This window comes from Nerophis ophidion, linkage group LG07, assembly GCF_033978795.1.
Source record: "Nerophis ophidion isolate RoL-2023_Sa linkage group LG07, RoL_Noph_v1.0, whole genome shotgun sequence".
Lineage (NCBI taxonomy): Eukaryota > Metazoa > Chordata > Actinopteri > Syngnathiformes > Syngnathidae > Nerophis > Nerophis ophidion.
In genome coordinates, this window is record NC_084617.1 from 38710159 (window position 1) to 38730430 (window position 20272).

Sequence of the window (20272 nt, forward strand, 5' to 3'; positions counted from 1 at the left end):
ATGTTGGGTTATTTGCGAAGTTGGGTTTGTGGTCCTTCAATGTGATGAAGGCTTCTTTGTTGGCTGTGGCGTCCACCCTGTCCTCAATGTCCAGTTCGGTTGCGATCCGCTTGTTTTCCAGGTGGATGTTCTGTAAAGTGTTGGGTTGCGCTTTTTTGTAAATCATACAAAAAAGTTTCCTCCTCTCCCAGCTTGCTAGCCTCAACCTGAACCTTGGTATTTACCGTGATGACGGACTGGCAGTGTGCCGCGCCTCGCCAAGGAGCAGCGAGAACACCAAGAAGCGCATATGCCAAATATTCAAAGAAAACGGCCTACGGATCACGATTGAAGCCAACAACCAAACCGTCAACTTCCTCGACGTCCCTTTCAACCTGAGAAATAACAGCTACCAACCATTCACGAAACCCAACACAACACTCCAATACGTGCACCATGACAGCAACCACCCACCCACCACCACGAAAAGAATACCTACCGGAATTAATAAAAGGCTATCGATGCTGTCATCTAGCAAAGCTGAATTCGACCAAGCAACCCCCCCGTACCAGAAAGCACTTGATGAAAGCGGATACAACTTCACCCTCACCTATGAACCCACTCCAGGAAACCAACCAAAAAAGAGCAGAAAACGAAACAACATCAACTGGTACAATCCGCCATTCAGTAAAAACGTCTCAACCAACATCGGCCGCAAGTTCCTCACTCTGATCGACAAACACTTCCCCAAAGGCAACACCCTAAGAAAAATATTCAACAAGAACAACATTAAATTGAGCTACAGCTGTATGAATAACATACAACAAATCATTTCAAACCACAACAAAGGACTTGCAAAAGGACTGCCCACCCCCAGACTAAACGACTCTGAAACCAATAAGGAATGTAACTGTCGCAAGAAACCTGATTGCCCTCTCAACGGAGGGTGCTTACAGACATCAGTCGTTTACCAAGTAAAGGTAATACGCAAGGACATTAACACATCCGACACGTACGTAGGATTAACCGAAGGAGCGTTCAAAACAAGATGGAATAATCACAACGCCTCCTTTAGAAACCAGACTTTGCGGAATTCTACAGAACTCAGCAAACACATTTGGAACCTCAAAGACAATAATGTTGAATATTCAATAACATGGCAAATTCTTGCATCCAACACACCTTACAACAGTGGTAATAAAAGATGCAACCTATGCTTAAAAGACAAACTGTTTATTATATATCATCCAGATCTATCATCCCTCAACAAGCGCAGTGAAATCATTTCAACATGCCGCCACAGACGGAAACACCTCCTAGGTAACACATGAGCCAATCACCACACCCTACGCCTGCCTGTACCCACCCACTCTGTGCCCTATATAAACCATTGTATGTGAATGCTTCCATTAAAATCTCCTGATGATTGAGGGAACACCTCATGAAACAGTTCTGTAGAGACGAAGTAGTCTTGTGATTTTTCCCACACCTACATATATATATATATATATATATATATACATATATATATATATATATATATATATATATATATATATATATATATATATATACATATATATATATATATATATATATATACATACATACATACATACACATATACTGTATATACATACATACATACATATCTACATATACACATACATACACATACATACCTACATACATACCTACATACATACTGTACATACACATATACACATTTATACCCATATATACATACACACATATACACATGCATGCATATACACACACATACACACACATGTACATATATGCACATTTATATATACATACACACGCCCACACATGTATAGAAATATATATACATCCATACACACAAATACACATACATATGTACATACATACATATACACACATACACATGCATGCATGTACACATATATATATATATGCATGCATGTACACATATATACACACACACACGCATACACATATATACATATCCCGTACATACATACAAACAAGGGGCCTGGTCACCAACAGTATCCAGCGCCACAACACCCCGCAATCCATCATGCACGTCGAGGCCCCCCCGCCCACCAGGCACCACAACCGGCAAAAGGTCACAGGGCCCAGCCCTGCGCCCAAAGCTGGCATGCCACGGCACCTATGCAGGCCCAGTGCTGCGAGCAGCAATGCACACCGGGGCAGTGATACATATGTATGTACCTACATACACACACACACAGATTTCAATATATATATATATATATATATATATATATATATATATATATATATATATATATATATATATATATATATATATATATGTATATATGTATACACATATACAAATACATATACATACATACATACATACATGCATACACATACATATACACATATATACACATACACATACATACATATACACACATATATACATAAATAAATGATAAATGGGTTGTACTTGTATAGCGCTTTTCTACCTTCAAGGTACTCAAAGCGCTTTGACACTACTTCCACATTTACCCATTCACACACACATTCACACACTGATGGAGGGAGCTGCCATGCAAGGCGCCAACCAGCACCCATCAGGAGCAAGGGTGAAGTGTCTTGCTCAGGACACAACGGACATAACGAGGTTGGTACTAGGTGGGATTTGAACCAGTGACCGTCGGGTTGCGCACGGCCCCTCTCCCACTACGCCACGCAGTCCCTTCATACATACATACATATACACATATATATACATACACACAATTACATATACACATATATATACATACACATACATATATACATACATGCATACATATATACATACATACATACACCTACACACATATACATACATATATATATGTATATACACATACATAAACCCATGAACACACATATACATACCCATATGCATCCATACACACACACATATACATACATACATATGAATAGACACATATATAATTATAATCACATACACATACACACATACATACATACATACATACATATATACTAATATATATGTATATACATGCATACATACATACACATACACACATATACATAGACATACACATATACGTGTATAAACACATATATATACACATATACATACACATACATACATACATTAACATATGTGTATGTGTCTGTATAAACACAGACACATACACATACAAATACACAATGTACAAATGTACACACATACATACGCACCCATATATAAAATAAATCATAAAAAAATAAAATAAAATAAAAAAAATTAAAACAGATACAAAATATAATTCATAAATAAATAAAAGCGTAGCAAACACAGGTGGGGGCCTAACGCAGGGCAGCCGGGCAGCACTGCTGGGGCCCCCACAAGGGAGGCAAGCAGCCCCCCCAACCCAGCACCAGGCGGCCCCGCACAGCCGCAGCGCAGGGCGACCCAGGGCAGACCCAGCCCTGCGCCCCAGGGGAAGGAGGAAGCCCGAGGAGACCCGAGGCCAGAGGGGCACGAGCCGACCCCAGCCCGACAGCGGCAAGCCCCTCAGCCCCCGGGCCGCAACCCCCCGCCCAACCGCCCACGAGAGGGACGGAACCCCACCCAACCCAAGGCGGCCGCCTGCAGCCCCACCCGCACCCCAGTAGCCGTCCAGGAACCCCCATCTACCCCCAGCCACCAGATCACCCAAGGACCAGTCCGCCAGGCCGGAACCAGGGGACACACCCCAGGCCCACACGACCCTGCGGCACAAGGCACCCCAGGCACCCGGGACCCCCCACCCACGGAGCAAGACCCCACGGGCAGAGCCCCAGCCCAGCCCCCATGGGAGTCAGGTCAGGAAATTAATTAGAGGTGCCCAAAGAGATCGGAATTCTGTAAGTTGTTTTAATTCAGCAGACATTCTTTCCATAACTACATGATTTAATAAAATGTTTTTGTAAAGGTTTATACATAAATTATTTTTTGATTTCCAATTCATGAGAATAGTTTTCTTTGCGATGCCTAATGCGTTTATAAGGAAGTATGTTTTATTTTTATCCAGATCAGTTGCGGAGAGATCACCCAACAGGCAGAGTGCGGGGGTGATGGGTATAGGAATCTCTAACGCTAATGATAGGTTCTCGCACACTCCACGCCAAAAGTTATTCACGGGAGCACAGGACCACATTGAATGTAAGTAGTTATCTACATTATTATCTGAGCAGTGTACACAAATGTTAGAGTCAGCTAAACCCATCGTATACATTGTTAGACCGGTGTAATGTATTCTATAAAGTATTTTAAGCTGAATCAGTCGTAAATTTGGATTCTTGATAAAACGATAAGTATCGAGACATATTTGTTTCCAAAATGAAAGGATTTTAAGTGCGCCTTTTTGTCCAAAAAAATTGGTATTTTATGGAGTAATTTAGTTAATCATATAACTAGAACCCAATATTATTTTTAAAAAAAAAGCATTGATTTAGAATTGAGAATGGTTTTGAATTGAGAACAGAATTGTTAGCCCCAAGAATCAAATCAAATCCAAATCGTAAACTGCCCAAAGATTAACAGTCCTCTGTCCTGGAAGCCGTAAGAATGCAAAATATAACACTTCAAAAGCCCTCCAAACACCTGTGTAAATGTTGCAAACAGCCCCTTTAAGTTAAGATCATGACACAGTAAGTTGCACAATGCAGACACGCTTGTTGCTGGACTCTTTCTAATACATAAAGTCTCCAAGGCCGAAGCTTAAGTAATATGCAACTATACTTATTTATATTGACAAATGTGATGTTTTAGTAAGGACACTAATAACGTATGTCTTCCTTGTGTGCTTAGCTGTTGTGTAGCTGCTGGCAGCTAGCTCTAAGTAGCTTATAGCCTACCGTGTTTACCTTAAATTAATGACTTGATTAAAATAAAAGAAAATCATAGTTTGGATGCAAGCGGATATAAGTGAATTATTTAGCGCTGTTCTGCCAGCCAGCCAGCCATATTCTACCGCTTTGTCCCTTTTGGGGTCGCGGTGGATGCTGGAGCCTATCTCGGCTGCATTCGGGCGAAAGGCGGTGTACACTCTGGACAAGTCGCCACCTCATCACAAGGCCTAGTGCTTTTCTCTAGAGACTCAATGAGCTTTACATAGTGAAACCCATTATGTAAGTCACATTTAAACCAGTGTGGGTGGCACTGGGAGAAGTTGGGTAAAGTGTCTTGCCCAAGGACACAAAGGCACTGACTGGAATGGCGAAAGTGGTAATCAAACCTGGAACCCTCCAGCTGCTGGCACGCCGTCCCTTATGCAAAGGTTAGTTTATTCCAGAAATTATGTTTACAGGGTGAAACTAATCTACAAAACCCAAAAGCAGTGTAGTTGGCACGTTGTGTAAATGGTAAATAAAAACAGAATACAATGATTTTCAAATCCTTTTCAACTTATATTCAATTAAAAAGACTGCCCAGACAAGATACTTAATGTTCACCCTGAGAAACTTAATAATTTTTTGCAAATAATCATTAACTTAGAGTTTGATGGCAGTAACACATTGCAAAAAATGTGTCACTGGGGGATTTTTACCACTGTTACATGGCCTTATCTTTTAACTACACTCAGTAAACGTTTGGGAACTGAAACCAATTTTTGAAGCTTTTTAGGTGGAATTATTTTCCATTCTTGCTTGATGTACAGCTGAAGTTGTTCAACAGTCCGGGGTCTCCGTTGTCGTATTTTAGGCTTCATAATGCGCCACACATTTTCAATGGGAGACAGGTCTGGACTACAGGCAGGCCAGTTTAGTACCCGCACTCTTTTACTATGAAGCCAAGCTATTGTAACACTTGCAGAATGCGGCTTGATAAAATAAGCAGGGGCATCCATGCAAAAGACATTGCTTGGATGGCAGCTTATGTCGCTCCAAAACCTGTATGTACCTTTCAGGATTAATGGTGCCTTCACAGATGTGTAAGTTACCCATGCCTTGGGCACTAATACACCCCCATACCGTCACAGATGCTGGCTTTTGAACTTTGCGACTATAACAGTCCGGATGGTTCTTTTCCTCTTTGGTCCAGAGTACACAACGTCCAGTTTCCAAAAACAATCTGAAATGTAGACTCGTCAGACCACAGAACACTTTTCCACTTTGCATCAGTCCATCTTAGATGAGCTCGGGCCCAGCGAAGCCAGCGGCGTTTCTGGGTCTCGTTGATAAATGGCTTTCGCTTTGCATAGTAGAGTTTTAACTTGCACTTACAGATGTAGCGACAAACTATAGTTACTGACAGTGGTTTTCTGAAGTGTTCCTGAGCCCATGTGGTGATATCCCTTGCACACGGATGTCGCCTTTTGATGCAGTACCGCCTAAAGGATTTAAGGTCGTTAATATCATTCCTTACTTGCAGTGATTTCTCTGAACGTTTTGATAATATTACGGACCTTAGATAGTGAAATCCTTAAATTCCTTGCAATAGCTAGTTGAGAAATGTTGTTCTTAAAGTGTTTGACATTTTGCTCACGCATTTGTTCACAAAGTGGTGACCCTCCCCCATCCTCATTTGTGAATGACTGAACATTTCATAGAAGCTGCTTTTACACCCAATCATGGCACCCACCTGTTCCCAATTAGCCTGTTCACCTGTGGGATGTTCCATCGTTTTTGCCACTTGTGCCAGCTTTTTGGAAAGATGTTGCAGGCATCAAATTCCCAATAAGCTAATATTTGCAAAAAAAAAATGTATTCCACTTCTGACATTAAATATTTTGTCTTTGCAGTCTATTCAATTGAATATAAGTTGAAAAGGATGTGCAAATCATTGTATTCTGTTCTTTAACAACATGACAACTTCACTGGTTTTGAGGTTTGTATGACATAGGCTCATAACAAGCGACCAAAGATATCTCAAGCCTTCTTTTGATACCATTTTGATGATTACAGTTTATGAAAACCTTAAATTGAAAATGTCAAAAAAATGTTATTGACTTTCAAAAGTTGTACGCCATGATCATCAAAATGAAATGAAACCAAGGCAAGATATTTTGGACTTGACATGTAATGAGTAGTTTCACATTTGAGGTTGAACTGCCGACACAAAATAACTTTTACACGATGTCGAAACATATTTAGTTTCACCTGTCATTCCGTTCTTGTTTATTTGCTGCTATCAAAGCAATCTCAATATTTCAAGACAGTCAATGTTTATTTTCCGTCATGTTGTAAGTGTGCACCACAGGCAATGGGTGAAAATGTGGCAGAAATGAGGTTGGCAGAATGGCTTCTACATTGGAATACTGCATTATTGAAGACGGTAAACAAAGTTTATTTAGATGGGTAGTAAGGCATATTGAATGTTGTTTTTTTTATTGTTGTTATTCAGTGATTGACAACAAATAGCGTCTCTCTTTGTGGTTGCTTGGGGAAATTGAGGCCAACCCAAAGAAGTTATTACATTCTGATAAATATTCATGAGCGACAGTCAACCACTCGATCCAATCTTTTTTTTTTTTAGTTGTGAATAACAGTAAGAGGACATTTTGAGCTTCAGAACCAACCCCCCATTCCTCCCACACAATGGTTTTAGGGGTGTAAGAAGGTAACCCGACTGTAATCTATAACCTTGAATGTAAGGGACAGGGTTGTGCCAAAACCAATATTTTGGTACCGGTATCAAAATGTATTTCGATACTTTTTTAAACAAAGGGGACCACAAGAAAATGGTATTACTGGCTTTATTTTAACAAAAAATCTTAGGGTACATTGAACATATGTTTATTATAGCTATCAAACAATAATTTTGTCCCTAAAGGAAATAGTGAACATACTAGACAACTTGTCTTTTAGTCGTAAGTAAGCAAACAAAGGCCCCTAATTAGTCTGATGACGTATGCAGTAACATCGTGTGTCATTTATCATTCTATTATTTTGTCGACATTGTGAGGGATGAACTGTAATTATTGATTATTAATCTACTTTTTCATTTACTGTTAATATTTGCTTAATTTCTGCTTTAACATGTTCTATCTACACTTCTGTTAAAATGTAATAATCATCTATTATTGTCTTGTTTGATATTTTACATTATTTTTGGATGATAACACACATGTAGGTATCGATCCGTCTACCAAGTAGTTACGGGATCATACATTGGTCACATTCAAAGTCCTCATGTGTCATGGGACATATTTCCTGAGTTTATAAACATAATATGAATTTAGAAAATAGGAATAAAGATTTTGTGATGATAAAAAATATTGATATAATCATAGTAGTATCGACGAGATACGCTATTGTACTTGGTATCATTACAGTGGATGTCAGGTGAAGATCAACCCATGGCATTTGTCTACATTCAGGGGTGCTAGCTTGCTGTTATCGGTGAGCTTAAACTTAGACTTCCTTTTTATTGACATTCAAATTTGAACTTTACAGTACAAATAAGAAGGGAATTTCGTTGCATTAGCTCTTGGTAGTGCAGGATAAAAAAATAAAATAAAATAAAAAAGCTATTGTATTCTCCTTGGTTGCGTAATAAAGCATGTTAAGCTATTCCTCGTCCTGCAGTGATAATGGTACTTGTAAGAAACTTAGTTTTATTTGTCGCCAGGGAGGCCAGGATTAGTGATTTAGAAGTAGCTGAAACACTGCCGACTGCGGATGGATGTTAGTCACTAGCTAGCTAGCCATGTCTTAAAGCACCTTAACTTCAGTGTTATAACTTCACCTTTAGCTTTTAGTTTTTAGGCCAACATGTATCCGTTCTCCCTTTTCTGTCTACACAATGTGTCTGCTTGTAAGTACACCGTGTGTGTGCGCTGCCGAACATGCTCCTCTGCTCGTAAAACCAGCAATGTCACGATGTGACGACGCGCCGTCATGCCCGTAAAAAAAAAAAGGGGGAACTGGTACTTTTCAAACAGAGTATTTTGATTCATTAGTACCGCGATACTATACTAGTACCGAGATACCCTACAACCCTAGTAGGGGGTGATTCCAACCCCGCTCCTTCCATCCCATTTACTGCTGTTGTGTCCTTGAGCAAGACACTTCACCCGCCTTGCTTTTAGTGCAGCCCCACGCTGGTAAATAAGTGTTGGGTAAATAAATGTTGGTGCAAAATGAGATAGCTTACCAACACCATTGTGTAAATGTGGAGTTAATTCATATTGGGTTCTTTGTGGATCGCTATGAGTCACTAGAAAAAATCTAATCCGTTATTAATATTTCATATTCGTACTGAACTCAAATATACAGTGAATTTAAACTCCATCATTAAAAGCGAAAATTGATTTATAAACCCAAACCATACTTGGTTACAACTGTGCAACACAAACTCCACTCAACATTCAGTAACTATAACTTAAATCCAAAGAAAAACTCAACTTTAACCACAACATGAACCATAAACCTGAAACAATGTCCCTAAACACTAATTTCACAACTCATTACTCCTGATTTAGCTCCTAGCCCCAAGGTTGGCAACTCGCGGCTCGAGAGCTGCATGCGTCCTAGTGGCTCCCTGGAGCTTTTTGTGTGTAATGTTCTACTCTCGGATGTGTTTATTTTGTCTTTAGAATGAGTTGCAGACCAAGAAAAAACCAACTGGCCCCGGGCCACATTTTGGACACACCCCTGTTCTTATCTTTAGCCAAATCCCTAAGCCTAGCCAAACCCCATCCTATAACCCAACCGCAAATAATCCAGATTTAACCAAATCAAAAAAATTGATTTCCCTTTAAGCCCAAACCCATACAAGCTTGTTCTCATCCTGGGTTGGTCATCTGTCAATCCAAGAGCACCCAGAGCCAAACAACTTATCACATTCGCACATTTGAAGTTAGGTTCGGTAGATACGTCATTGATGTCGAGGAGAATGGTGAAATTCAAGACTTGGTTTGAAAAGTAAAAAAGGAAACACTTCTTTAGAATCCATAATTAATCTTACCCGTGTTTTGTGGGACACATTGAGCGCAGACTAAGGTACCAGGTGCCCGTTTGTGGGTACGGAATCCTGAGTTTGGTGATGTTGGTCGAAGTGTTCACGGAGAGGAAAAACCCGGCCACAGATTCTGCAACACAGCAAAACAATGAAAGTGCATGAAACAAAGCATGGTTCATTCGCAATCTTCTCCTGGAACTCTTTGGAACCTTTTAAAAGGAATCGCTGTTTTGCTGAGTCGGATATACCTGATTCACATTTCGATGACGAGTTCTGCCAGAAGAAGAGCGGCATCCCGTGGGTCAGGCACCCAAAAACGGTGACATTCTTGTCTTTCAGCGTCGACTGCAAAGCACCAGACAAGAAAACAGACGTCACACACTAGGAGGAAGGTTAGAATAAGTGAAAAACCTGATTACTCTCCAGCAGCCTAAAGCCTGAAATTCAAATATGCCTGAATTTAAAAACGTATTTATGAAAACAACTATCAACTTAGTCCAGGGGTGACCAAACTACGGCCCACAGGCTAAATACGCCTCAACAGCGTCTTCAATTTGGCCCGTGAGACAACACTAGTTTTATGAACGCTAGGTGCATCCATCCATTTTCTACTGCTTGTCCCTCGGGGGTTAAACCACCAAAATGATTCCCCAGCGCGGCTGCTGCTGCTGCTCACGGGTCCCCTCACCTCCCAGGGGGTGGAACAGAGGATGGGTCAAACACAGAGACTAAATTCACCACACCTAGTGTGTGTGTGACTATCAGTGGTACTTTAACTTTAACTTTACTGGGTAGCGGGGGGTGATGGAGCCTATCCATATCATTTATAAATATCCAGTGGTCTGATTGCTGCAATCATTTCGCCATCTGGTGGCCAAATAATTTAACTCCGCCATCAATTATACATTCATGTTGTCGAAGTACAGCAATTACTTACTAGGCCCAAACCAAACAACCTTCCCTAGTCATGGGGGAGAAAAGAAAAAATGTACTTGTACAAAAATTACACAAACATGGTCACACATTACACAACCTGCTCATTGAACTTTGTGGATATTATCAAAAAAGTTCAAAAAAATAAAAAATAAAATAAAAATACACCCTTTTAAATCCATCACAAAGAATGATGGGTAAAATGTAAAACACTATCTCCACACTTATCTATGTTTGCCGCTTTTTAGCTACTTAATACTTTTGAATAATTGAAAAACCTTGAGGAAGTCGTCCCTCAATCAATCAATCATTGTTTATTTATAAAGCCCTAAATCACATAAACCTCAAAGGGCTGCACAAACCACAAAAACATCATCGGTTCAGATCCCACATCGGGGCAAGGAAAAACTCAACCCAGTGGCATGACAATGAGAAACCTTGGAGAGGACCTCAGATGTGGGTGACTCTAGGGCGACCGGTGCAATGGACGTCAAGTGGATCTGGCATAATATTGTGAAAGTCCAGTCCATAGTGGATCTAACATAATAGTGAGAGTCCAGTCCATAATGGGGCCAGCAGGGGACCATCCCAAACCGAGACAGGTCAGCAGTGCAGAGATGTCCCCAACCCATGCACAGGCGAGAGGTCCACCCCGGGTCCCGACTCTGGACAGCCAGAACTTCATCCATGGCCACCGAACTTGTGCCCCCCCACCCCAGCCTCCCTCCATGAGGGAGAGGGCGGCTGAGCAGAAAACAAAAGAAACGGCAGATCAACTGGTCTAAAAGGGGGGTCTATTTAAAGGCTAGAGTATACAAATGAGTTTTAAGATGGTACTTAAATGCTTCTACTTGTGACGTCTCGGTGGCATTGTGGTGAGGAGTTGTTCTCTCGTGGGTGCAGCGGAAGATGAAACACAGCGTGAGGGTAAGGATAATGATTTATTTACACACTAAAGAACAAAATAAAACAGACTAGGAAACAAAACACTATGCATGAAGGCACTAACAAACAAAACAACAGAACTAGCTTGGAAGCTAGGAAGAACAGAAAGCGCTAGCGTGAGAACTAGGGAAAAGAACAAACTAAATAGCGTGGAAGCTAATCGAGCGCTAATAGTTACCACAATGCTGGAATGTGACGTCATCTGTTGCGTGGGAGCAAACAATAGTCCAAGACTGAATGTCAAACAGAGGCGGACATATATAGGGAGATAAATAATCAAAGGCAGGTGCGCGTGATCAAAGCAGAGACAGGTGACACTAAATGGGTAACTATGACAACGGAAACAAAACCAGGAAGTGCCACAAAGAACTGAGGAAGACAAATACAAGACAGAATGTGATAAACAGAACCAAAACCAGAATATGCCATGATCCAAGACGTGGATCATAACACTACTGAGGTAGCATCTCTAACTGTTACCGGGAGGGCATTCCAGAGTACTGGAGCCCGAATAGAAAACGCTCTATAGCCTGTAGACTTTTTTTGGGCTCTGGGAATCACTCATAAGCCTGGGTTCTTTGAACGCAGATTTCTTGCCGGGACATATTTATGGCATATTTAAGACACGCCTTCAGCTGACTACAATCCGGCGTGTTGGTCAGTTTTAGGGGGATGTAGAGTTGGGTGCCATCAGTATAACAGTGAAAGCTAACACCGTATTTGTGCACGATGTCACATAGCGGCAGCATGTAGATGCTGAAAAGTGCAGGGGCAAGAACCAAACCCTGGGGAACCAAACCCTCCACACGTTACCTTAACATAGTCCGAGGCCACATTGTTATGGGAGACGCACTGCATCCTGTCAATAAGATAAGTGTTAAACCAAGACAAGGCTAAGTCTGACATACCAAAACGAGATTTGATACGATCTAATAAAATATTATGATCAACGGTATCAAAAGCAGTGCTAAGATCAAGAAGCAGCAACATGGATGACGCATCAGAATCCATCGTTAGCAATTGATGTTTAGTCATTTTTGCGAGGGCTGTCTCAGTAGTGATTTCCCCTTAAAACGGATTGAAAAGGTTCACAGAGATTGTTAGACACTAAGTGTTCATTTAGCTGCTCTACAACAATTTTTTCGACAATTTTCCAAATAAACGGAAGGTGGGACACCAGCCGGTAGTTTACCATGAGGTCAGGATCGAGGTTAGGTCTTTTGAGCAGAGGATGAATAACCGCTTTTTTGAATGCTAGGGGAACAGTGCCAGAGGAAAGTGATAAGTTTCTAATATTTAGCACTGAGGGACCTAATATTACAAAAAACTCCTTGATAAGTTTCGCAGGAAGTGGGTAAAGTAAACATGTTGTTTGTTTTATTCTATTTACACACCATAGCAATTCCTCTAATGTTATTTAATCAAAAAGAGAGAGACTATTTTGGAGGGCAATATATATACAGTCCAGTACATACAGTCTCACTGTCTTAATAGAACCCAGTTGTAGCTGGGATGCGTTATCTATAATCTCGTTTCTAATGAGTTCAATTTTCTTAATAAAGAAATTCATAAAGTCGTCTGCCGAGAGGGTGGAGCTACTGGGAGGGGTCCGTTGTTGGGTTAGCGATGTTACTGTACTTTTCAAATATTTAGGATCGTTTTTGTTGAGGTGGATGAGATTTGAGTAGTATTTAGCTTAAGCCAAGGTAAGCATGCGTTTATAAATTATTAAACTATCACTCCATGCTTGATGGAAAACCTCAAGTTTGGTCGCGCGCCATTTGCCTTCCAGCTTTCTACAAGGAAGTAAACAAGGTAGGAGTTGAACTTTCACACACACTTAATAACCAATTATAATAATGATCAATTATATAGCCATTATAATACTATAATTATATATATATATATATATATATATATATATATATATATATATATATATATATATATATATATATATATATATATATATATATAATGTATATATATGTGTATATGTATAAATGTATATATATGTGTGTGTATATGTACAAATATATATATATATATATATATATATATATATATATATATGTATATATATATATATATATGTATAAATGTATGTATGTGTATATACTGTAGATAGATAGATATTCAGATAAATGGAAATGGAAAATACAGTGGAAACCCAATTTAAGAACCCCTCTATTTGCCAACTTTTCGGTTTACAAACTTTTAGCCTGCACCGAACATACCTCCATGTGTGAACCATGTCTTCGTAATGCAAACGCATCATTCCTTCATTTTGTATTTCGTTGTCAGCCATTTTGTGCTTGCCCATATCAAAGACTTTTTCATTGTGATGAGAACTGACTTTTCTGGAAGAAGATGCCAAAGTCGACTTATGCCATAGCGGAGGAGAAAACTGGCTCTAGTTTAGCAGCACCTCTTTCAAACGCGCACACACACGCACGCCTCCTCACCCCGCAGCCTTCCTTTTCTCCCTCTCTCTGCTCTCTCTCTCTTCTCGTGAGCTGCTCCTCACCTTTACACATGTTAATGTACTGTATGTGGATTTGACTTTTTAAAACGTTTATTATTGGAGCAATAAGGTTGTTCAAGTTAAGGGTTTTTGTGATGTCTGATGGTTTGTGAGGGCACCAAAGGGACTCCTGTGCGAGTGCGTGTGTTGGCAGAGCACCGCATGCATTAAAGTTTAGCTTGTCAATGTTTTTGTTTAGCTACATAATAAACAGACAATTGATTCATCACCCCCATGTTATGTTTGTTTGATATACAGACCATTATATTGTGTTTTTCTAATTATATTTCTTTATTTATTTGTTTTTTGTTAATATTAATGAGAACACAATGATACGCAGAGGTGTACTTATAACAATTTTATAGATACATTATATTTAAAGTCGCGGCAAAGCCTGGGGGAAATTTTTTCGTCTCTCTTCTTTGTATATATATATATATATATATATATATATATATATATATATATATATATATATATATATATATATATATATATATATATATATATACACTCTAAATGGATTCGACATTAGAAACGTGTATTATTGTAGCAATATGGTTGTTAAAGATAAGGATTTTTGTGATTTCTGATGGTTTGTGAGGGCACCAAAGGGACTCCTGTGCGAGTGAGTGTGTTGGCAGAGCAGCTATACATGACCGTTCAGTTTGTCGATGTTGTTTTAGCTAGTTAATAAAGAAACAGTTTATGCATCACCTCCTTTTTATGTTTGTTTGATATACAGTACTTTGTATTGTGTTCAAAGTGTACAACCTTCACTAAAAAACAGACTTTTGTCGAGGCTGGAACCAATTATTGATATTAACATTGTTTTTTAACGAAGAAATTTGCTTCACTAATCAAACGTTTCGATATAGGAACCCTGCTCAACAATAAATGAAGTTGCTACTGTAAATGGAGGTTATTGACAACTTTGGCGGATTCCAAGCATTTCAAGTACAGTATGCAGACTGGCAGTAGAGAGACCATTCACTAACTATTTGCTCCAAGCAGAGAGGAAAGAAAGTATATTGTACAGTACAGTCAAGCAGGGACAGTGTTGATTAATGAAAGCACCCTGCAGACACTGTGCCAGGTGCTTCCCAAAGTCACCATCTGGCCTGCAATCTCTGGATAGAACGACTTCAATCAAGGCCAATTGGAAGACTCGGGCTGTAACGACTGCACCTCCCTTGATCACACTTGGGTATGCTTCCCAGCACAATAAAGCTCAGAAAGTTCAAAACTGATCTGCGCTTTTCAACCAACTTTTGGTGACAAAAAGGGTTACTTTAGTACAGTCCACCTCAAATAGGTGATGAAAGGGGGGTTGTACTTCAAAGCCCACTTTGAGAAGCTGGGCATGACAAAATGTGTTCATGGTGGACATTACAAAAAAAAATAGCAAAAATGTTTTTATAAATATTGGTTTTGTAGGTCAAAGTGTATTATGTATTGTAATCCTGAGTTATTGTTGCTGATCAATTAATGTTTTTTCTTTATATTTTTCTCCTCTCTGAGCTGCCACCGTGGTAGAGGAGTTTGCGTGTCCCAATGATCCTAGGAGCTATGTTGTCCGGGGGATTACGTGCCCCCTGATATGTCCCAAGTGAGGGATCAGACAAAGAGCATTTCGAAGACCTCTATGAAGAATATCAATGAAGGACCCAGATTTCCCTCGCCCGGACGCGGGTCTCCAGGGCCCCCCTCTGGAGCCAGGCTTGGAAGTGGGGCACGATGGCAAGCGCCGGGTGGCCGGGCCTGTTCCCATGGGGCCCGGCCGGGCACAGCCCAAAGAGGCAACGTGGGTCCCCCCTCCAATGGGCTCACCACCCATAGCAGGGGCCATCGAGGTTGGGTGCGATGCAAGCTGGGCGGACGCTGAAGGCAGGGCACTTGGCAGTCCAAACCTTGGCTACATAAGCTAGCTCTTAAGACGTGGAACGTCACCTCACTGGGGGGGGAAGGTGCTTGAGCTAGTGCGCGAGGTGGAGAAGTTCCGGCTAGATATAGTCAGACTCACGTCAAAGCACAGCAAGGGCTCTAGACCAGTTCTCTCGAGAGCGGCTGGATTCTCTTCCACTCTGGCGTTGCCAGCAGTGAGAGGCGACGGGTTGGGGTGGAAATTTTTGTTGCCCCCCTGGCTCAAAGCCTGCACTTTGGAGTTCAACCCAGTAGACGAGTGGGTAGCTTCCCTCCGACTTTGGGTGGGGGGAAGGGTCCTGACTGTTTGCACTTACACGCCAAACAGCAGCTCAGAGTACCCACCATTTTTGGATTCACTTGAAGGAGTACTGGAGAGTGCTCCCCTGGGTGATTCCCTTGTTCTACTGGGGGACTTCAACGCTCATGTTGGCAATGACAGTAAAACCTGGAGAGGCGTGATTGGGAAGAATGGCCGCCTGGATGTGAACCAGAGTAGTGTTTTGTTATTGGACTTGTGTGCTCGCCGCAGATTGTCCACAACAAACACCATATTCAAATATAAGGGTGTCCATATGTGCACTTTGCACCAGGACACCCTAGGCCGCAGTTCCATGATCAACTTTGTAGTTGTGTCATCGGATTTGCGGCCTCATTTTTTAGACACCCAGGTGAAGAGAGGGGCGGAGCTTTCTACCGATCACCACCTGGTGGTGAGTATGCTGCGATGGTGGGGGAGGATGCTGGACAGACATGGCAGGCCCAAACGCATTGTGCGGGTTTGTTGGGAGCGCCTGGCAGAGTCTCTTGTCAGAGAGAGTTTCAATTTCCACCTCCGGAAGAACTTTGAACATGTCACAAGGGAGGCGCTGGACATTGAGTCCGAGTGGACGATGTTCCGTACCTCTATGGTCGAGGCGGCCAATTGGAGCTGTGGCTGCAAGGTGGTTGGTGCCTGTCGTGGTGGTAATCGTAGAACCCGCTGGTGGACACCAGTGGTGAGGGATGCCATCAAGCTGAAGGAAGAGTCCTATCAGGCTCTTTTGGCTCATAGGACTCCGGAGGCAGCAGACGGGTAACGACAGGTGTGCGGCTTCAGCGGTCGCGGACGCAAAAACTCGGACATGGGAGGAGTTCGGTGAAGCCATGGAAAACGACTTCCGGACTGATTCGAAGCGATTCTGGACCACCATCCGTTTCCTTAGGAAGGGGAAGCAGTGCACTGTCAACACTGTGTATAATGGGTCTGGTGTTCTGCTGACCTCAACTGCGGATGTTGTAGATCGGTGGTGGGAATACTTCAAAGACTTCCTCAATCCTACCAACACGTCTTCCAATGAGGAAGCAGTGCCTGGGGAATCTGTGGTAGGCTCTCTTATTTCTGGGGCTGAGGTTGCTGAGGTATTCAAAAATCTCCTCGGTGGCAAGGCCCCAGGGGTGGAAGAGATCCGTCCGGAGTTCCTTAAGGCACTGTATGCTGTGGGGTTGTCTTGGTTGACAAGACTCTGCAACATCGCATGGACATCAGGGGCAGTACCTCTGGATAGGCAGACCGGGGTGGTGGTTCCTTTCTTTGGGAAGGGGAACCGGAGGGTGTGTTCAAAACAGCGTGGGATCACACTCCTCAGCCTTCCCGGTAAGGTCTATTCAGGTGTACTGGAGAGGAGGCTACGCCGGATAGTAGAACCTCGGATTCAGGGGGAACAGTGTGGTTTCGTCCTGGTCGTGGAACTGTGGACCAGCTCTATACTCTCGGCAGGGTCCTTGAGGGTGCACGGGAGTTTGCCCAACCAGTCTACATGTGCTTTGTGGACATGGAGAAGGCATTCGACCGTGTCCTGTGGGGAGTGCTCAGAGAGTATGGGGTAACAGACTGTCTGATTGTGGCGGTCAGCTTTGCGGGTATTAAGTCAGACCCGTTTCCAGTGAGGGTTGGACTCCGCCAAGGCAGCCTTTTGTCACCGATTCTGTTCATAACTTTTATGGACAGAATTTCTAGGCGCAGTCAAGGCGTTGAGGGGATTCGTTTTGGTGGCTGCAGGATTAGGTCTCGGCTTTTTGCAGATGATGTGATCCTCATGGCTTCATTTGGCCAAGATCTTCAACTCTCACTGGATCGGTTCGCAGCCGAGTGTGAAGCGACTGGGATGAGAATCAGCACCTCCAAGTCCGAGTCCATGGTTCTCGCCCGGAAAAGGGTTGAGTGCCATCTCCAGGTTGTGGAGGAGATCTTGCCCCAAGTGGAGGAGTTCAAGTACCTAGGAGTCTTGTTCACGAGTGGGGGAAATGTGGATCATGAAGTCAACAGGAGGATTGGTGCGGCGTCTTCAGTAATGCGGACGCTGTATCGATCTGTTGTGGTAAAGAAGGAGCTGAGCCGGAAGGCAAAACTCTCAATTTACCGGTCGATCTACGTTCCCATCGTCATGATTTTTGGGTTTTGACCGAAAGGACAAGATGACGGGTACAAGCGGACGAAATGAGGTTATTCCGCCGGGTGGAGGGGTTCACCCTTGGAGATAGGGTGAGAAGCTCTGTCATCCAGGAAGAGCTCAAAGTAAAGCCGCTTATCCTCCACACCGAGAGGAGCCAGATGAAGTGGTACGGGCATCTGGTCAGGATGCCACCCAAGCCTCCCGAGGGAGGTGTTTTGGGCACGACTGACCGGTAGGAGGCCACGGGGAAGACCCAGGACACGTTGGGAAGACTATGTCTCCCGGCTGGCATGGGAACACCTCGGGATCCCTCGGGAGGAGCTGGACGAAGTGGCTGGGAGAGGGAAGTCTGGGCTTCGCTGCTTAGGCTACTGCCCCCGGGACCCGACCTCGGATAAGCGGAAGAAGATGGATCGATAGATGGATGGATATTTTTATTTTTCAGTATCAAATGGTTCAAGACAATAAAAAAAGTTTTTATAATTTAAATAAGGATATAATTTTTTTGCAGAATTTCGGGCAGATTGTCACACACATACTAAGTGTGGCGAAATTATTCTCTGCATTTGACCCATCACCCTTGATCACCCCCTGGGAGGGGAGGGGAGCAGTGAGCAGCAGCGGTGGCCGCACCCGGGAATCATTTATGGTGATTCAACCCCCAATTCCAACCTTTGATGCTGAGTGCCTAGCAGAGAGGTAATGGGTCCCATTTTTATAGTCTTTGGTATGACCAGGTCGGGGTTTGAACTCACAACCTACCAATCTCAGGGCAAACACTCTAACCACTAGGCCATCTTAAAATAATGTTTCTTTGGAAATGTATTCATTTTTTGTTTTTGTTTTTATGTTAAAGAGAATACAATGTGATGCAGAGAAGGGGGGGTGTCATAACACAAACTCATTAAGAATATATATATATATATATATATATATATATATATATATATATATATATATATATATATATACACATATATACACACAGTAATATATACACACGTGCCATCATCTCGCGTGCCTGCCACCACAGATTACCTCCAAATTCTTCAGGACAACCTAAAATCCTCAGCCCAGAGGTTGGGTTTTGGGGGAAGTTGGGTGTTCCAACAGGACAATGATCCCAAACAGACATCACAAGTGGTAAAGGAATGGCTAAATCAGACTAGAATTAAGGTTTCAGAATGGCCTTCCAAAATTCCTGACTTAAATGTGTGGAAAATGCTGAAGAAACAAGTCCATGTAGGGAAAATCAACAAATTTAGCTGAACTGCACCAGGAGTGGTCAAAAATTCAACCAGAAGCTTGTGGATGGCTATCAAAAGCGCCTTTTTGCAGTGAAACTTGCCAAGGTACATGAAACCAAATATTAACATTGCTGTATGTATACTTTTTACCCAGCAGATTTGGTCACATTTTCAGTAGAACCATAGTAAATTCATAAAAGTACCAAACTTCATGAATGTTTTTTTGTGACCAACAAGCATGTGCTTCAATCACTCTATCACAAAAAAATATATATATATAAATTATTGGTAACTCAAGACACCCATGACATTATGTCCTTCACAAGTGTATGCAAACTTTTGATCGCGATTGTATTATTTGTTACTTCTTCTTCTTTTTCAG

General features: G+C 42.0%; 1 protein-coding gene across 2 annotated transcripts in view; it reads right to left on the reverse strand.

The window, feature by feature from the left end:
• tmem8b (transmembrane protein 8B) overlaps positions 1–20272 on the reverse strand; it is a 179284-nt gene that overhangs the window by 51719 nt on the left and 107293 nt on the right. For both annotated transcript variants that reach the window (XM_061906130.1, XM_061906131.1), the window contains exons 7-8: positions 10132–10228; positions 9890–10013 (exon numbers count right to left, since the gene is read on the reverse strand). In XM_061906130.1, coding sequence (XP_061762114.1) covers positions 9890–10013; positions 10132–10228 — 221 coding nt within the window. The remainder of the gene's footprint in view (positions 1–9889; positions 10014–10131; positions 10229–20272) is intronic.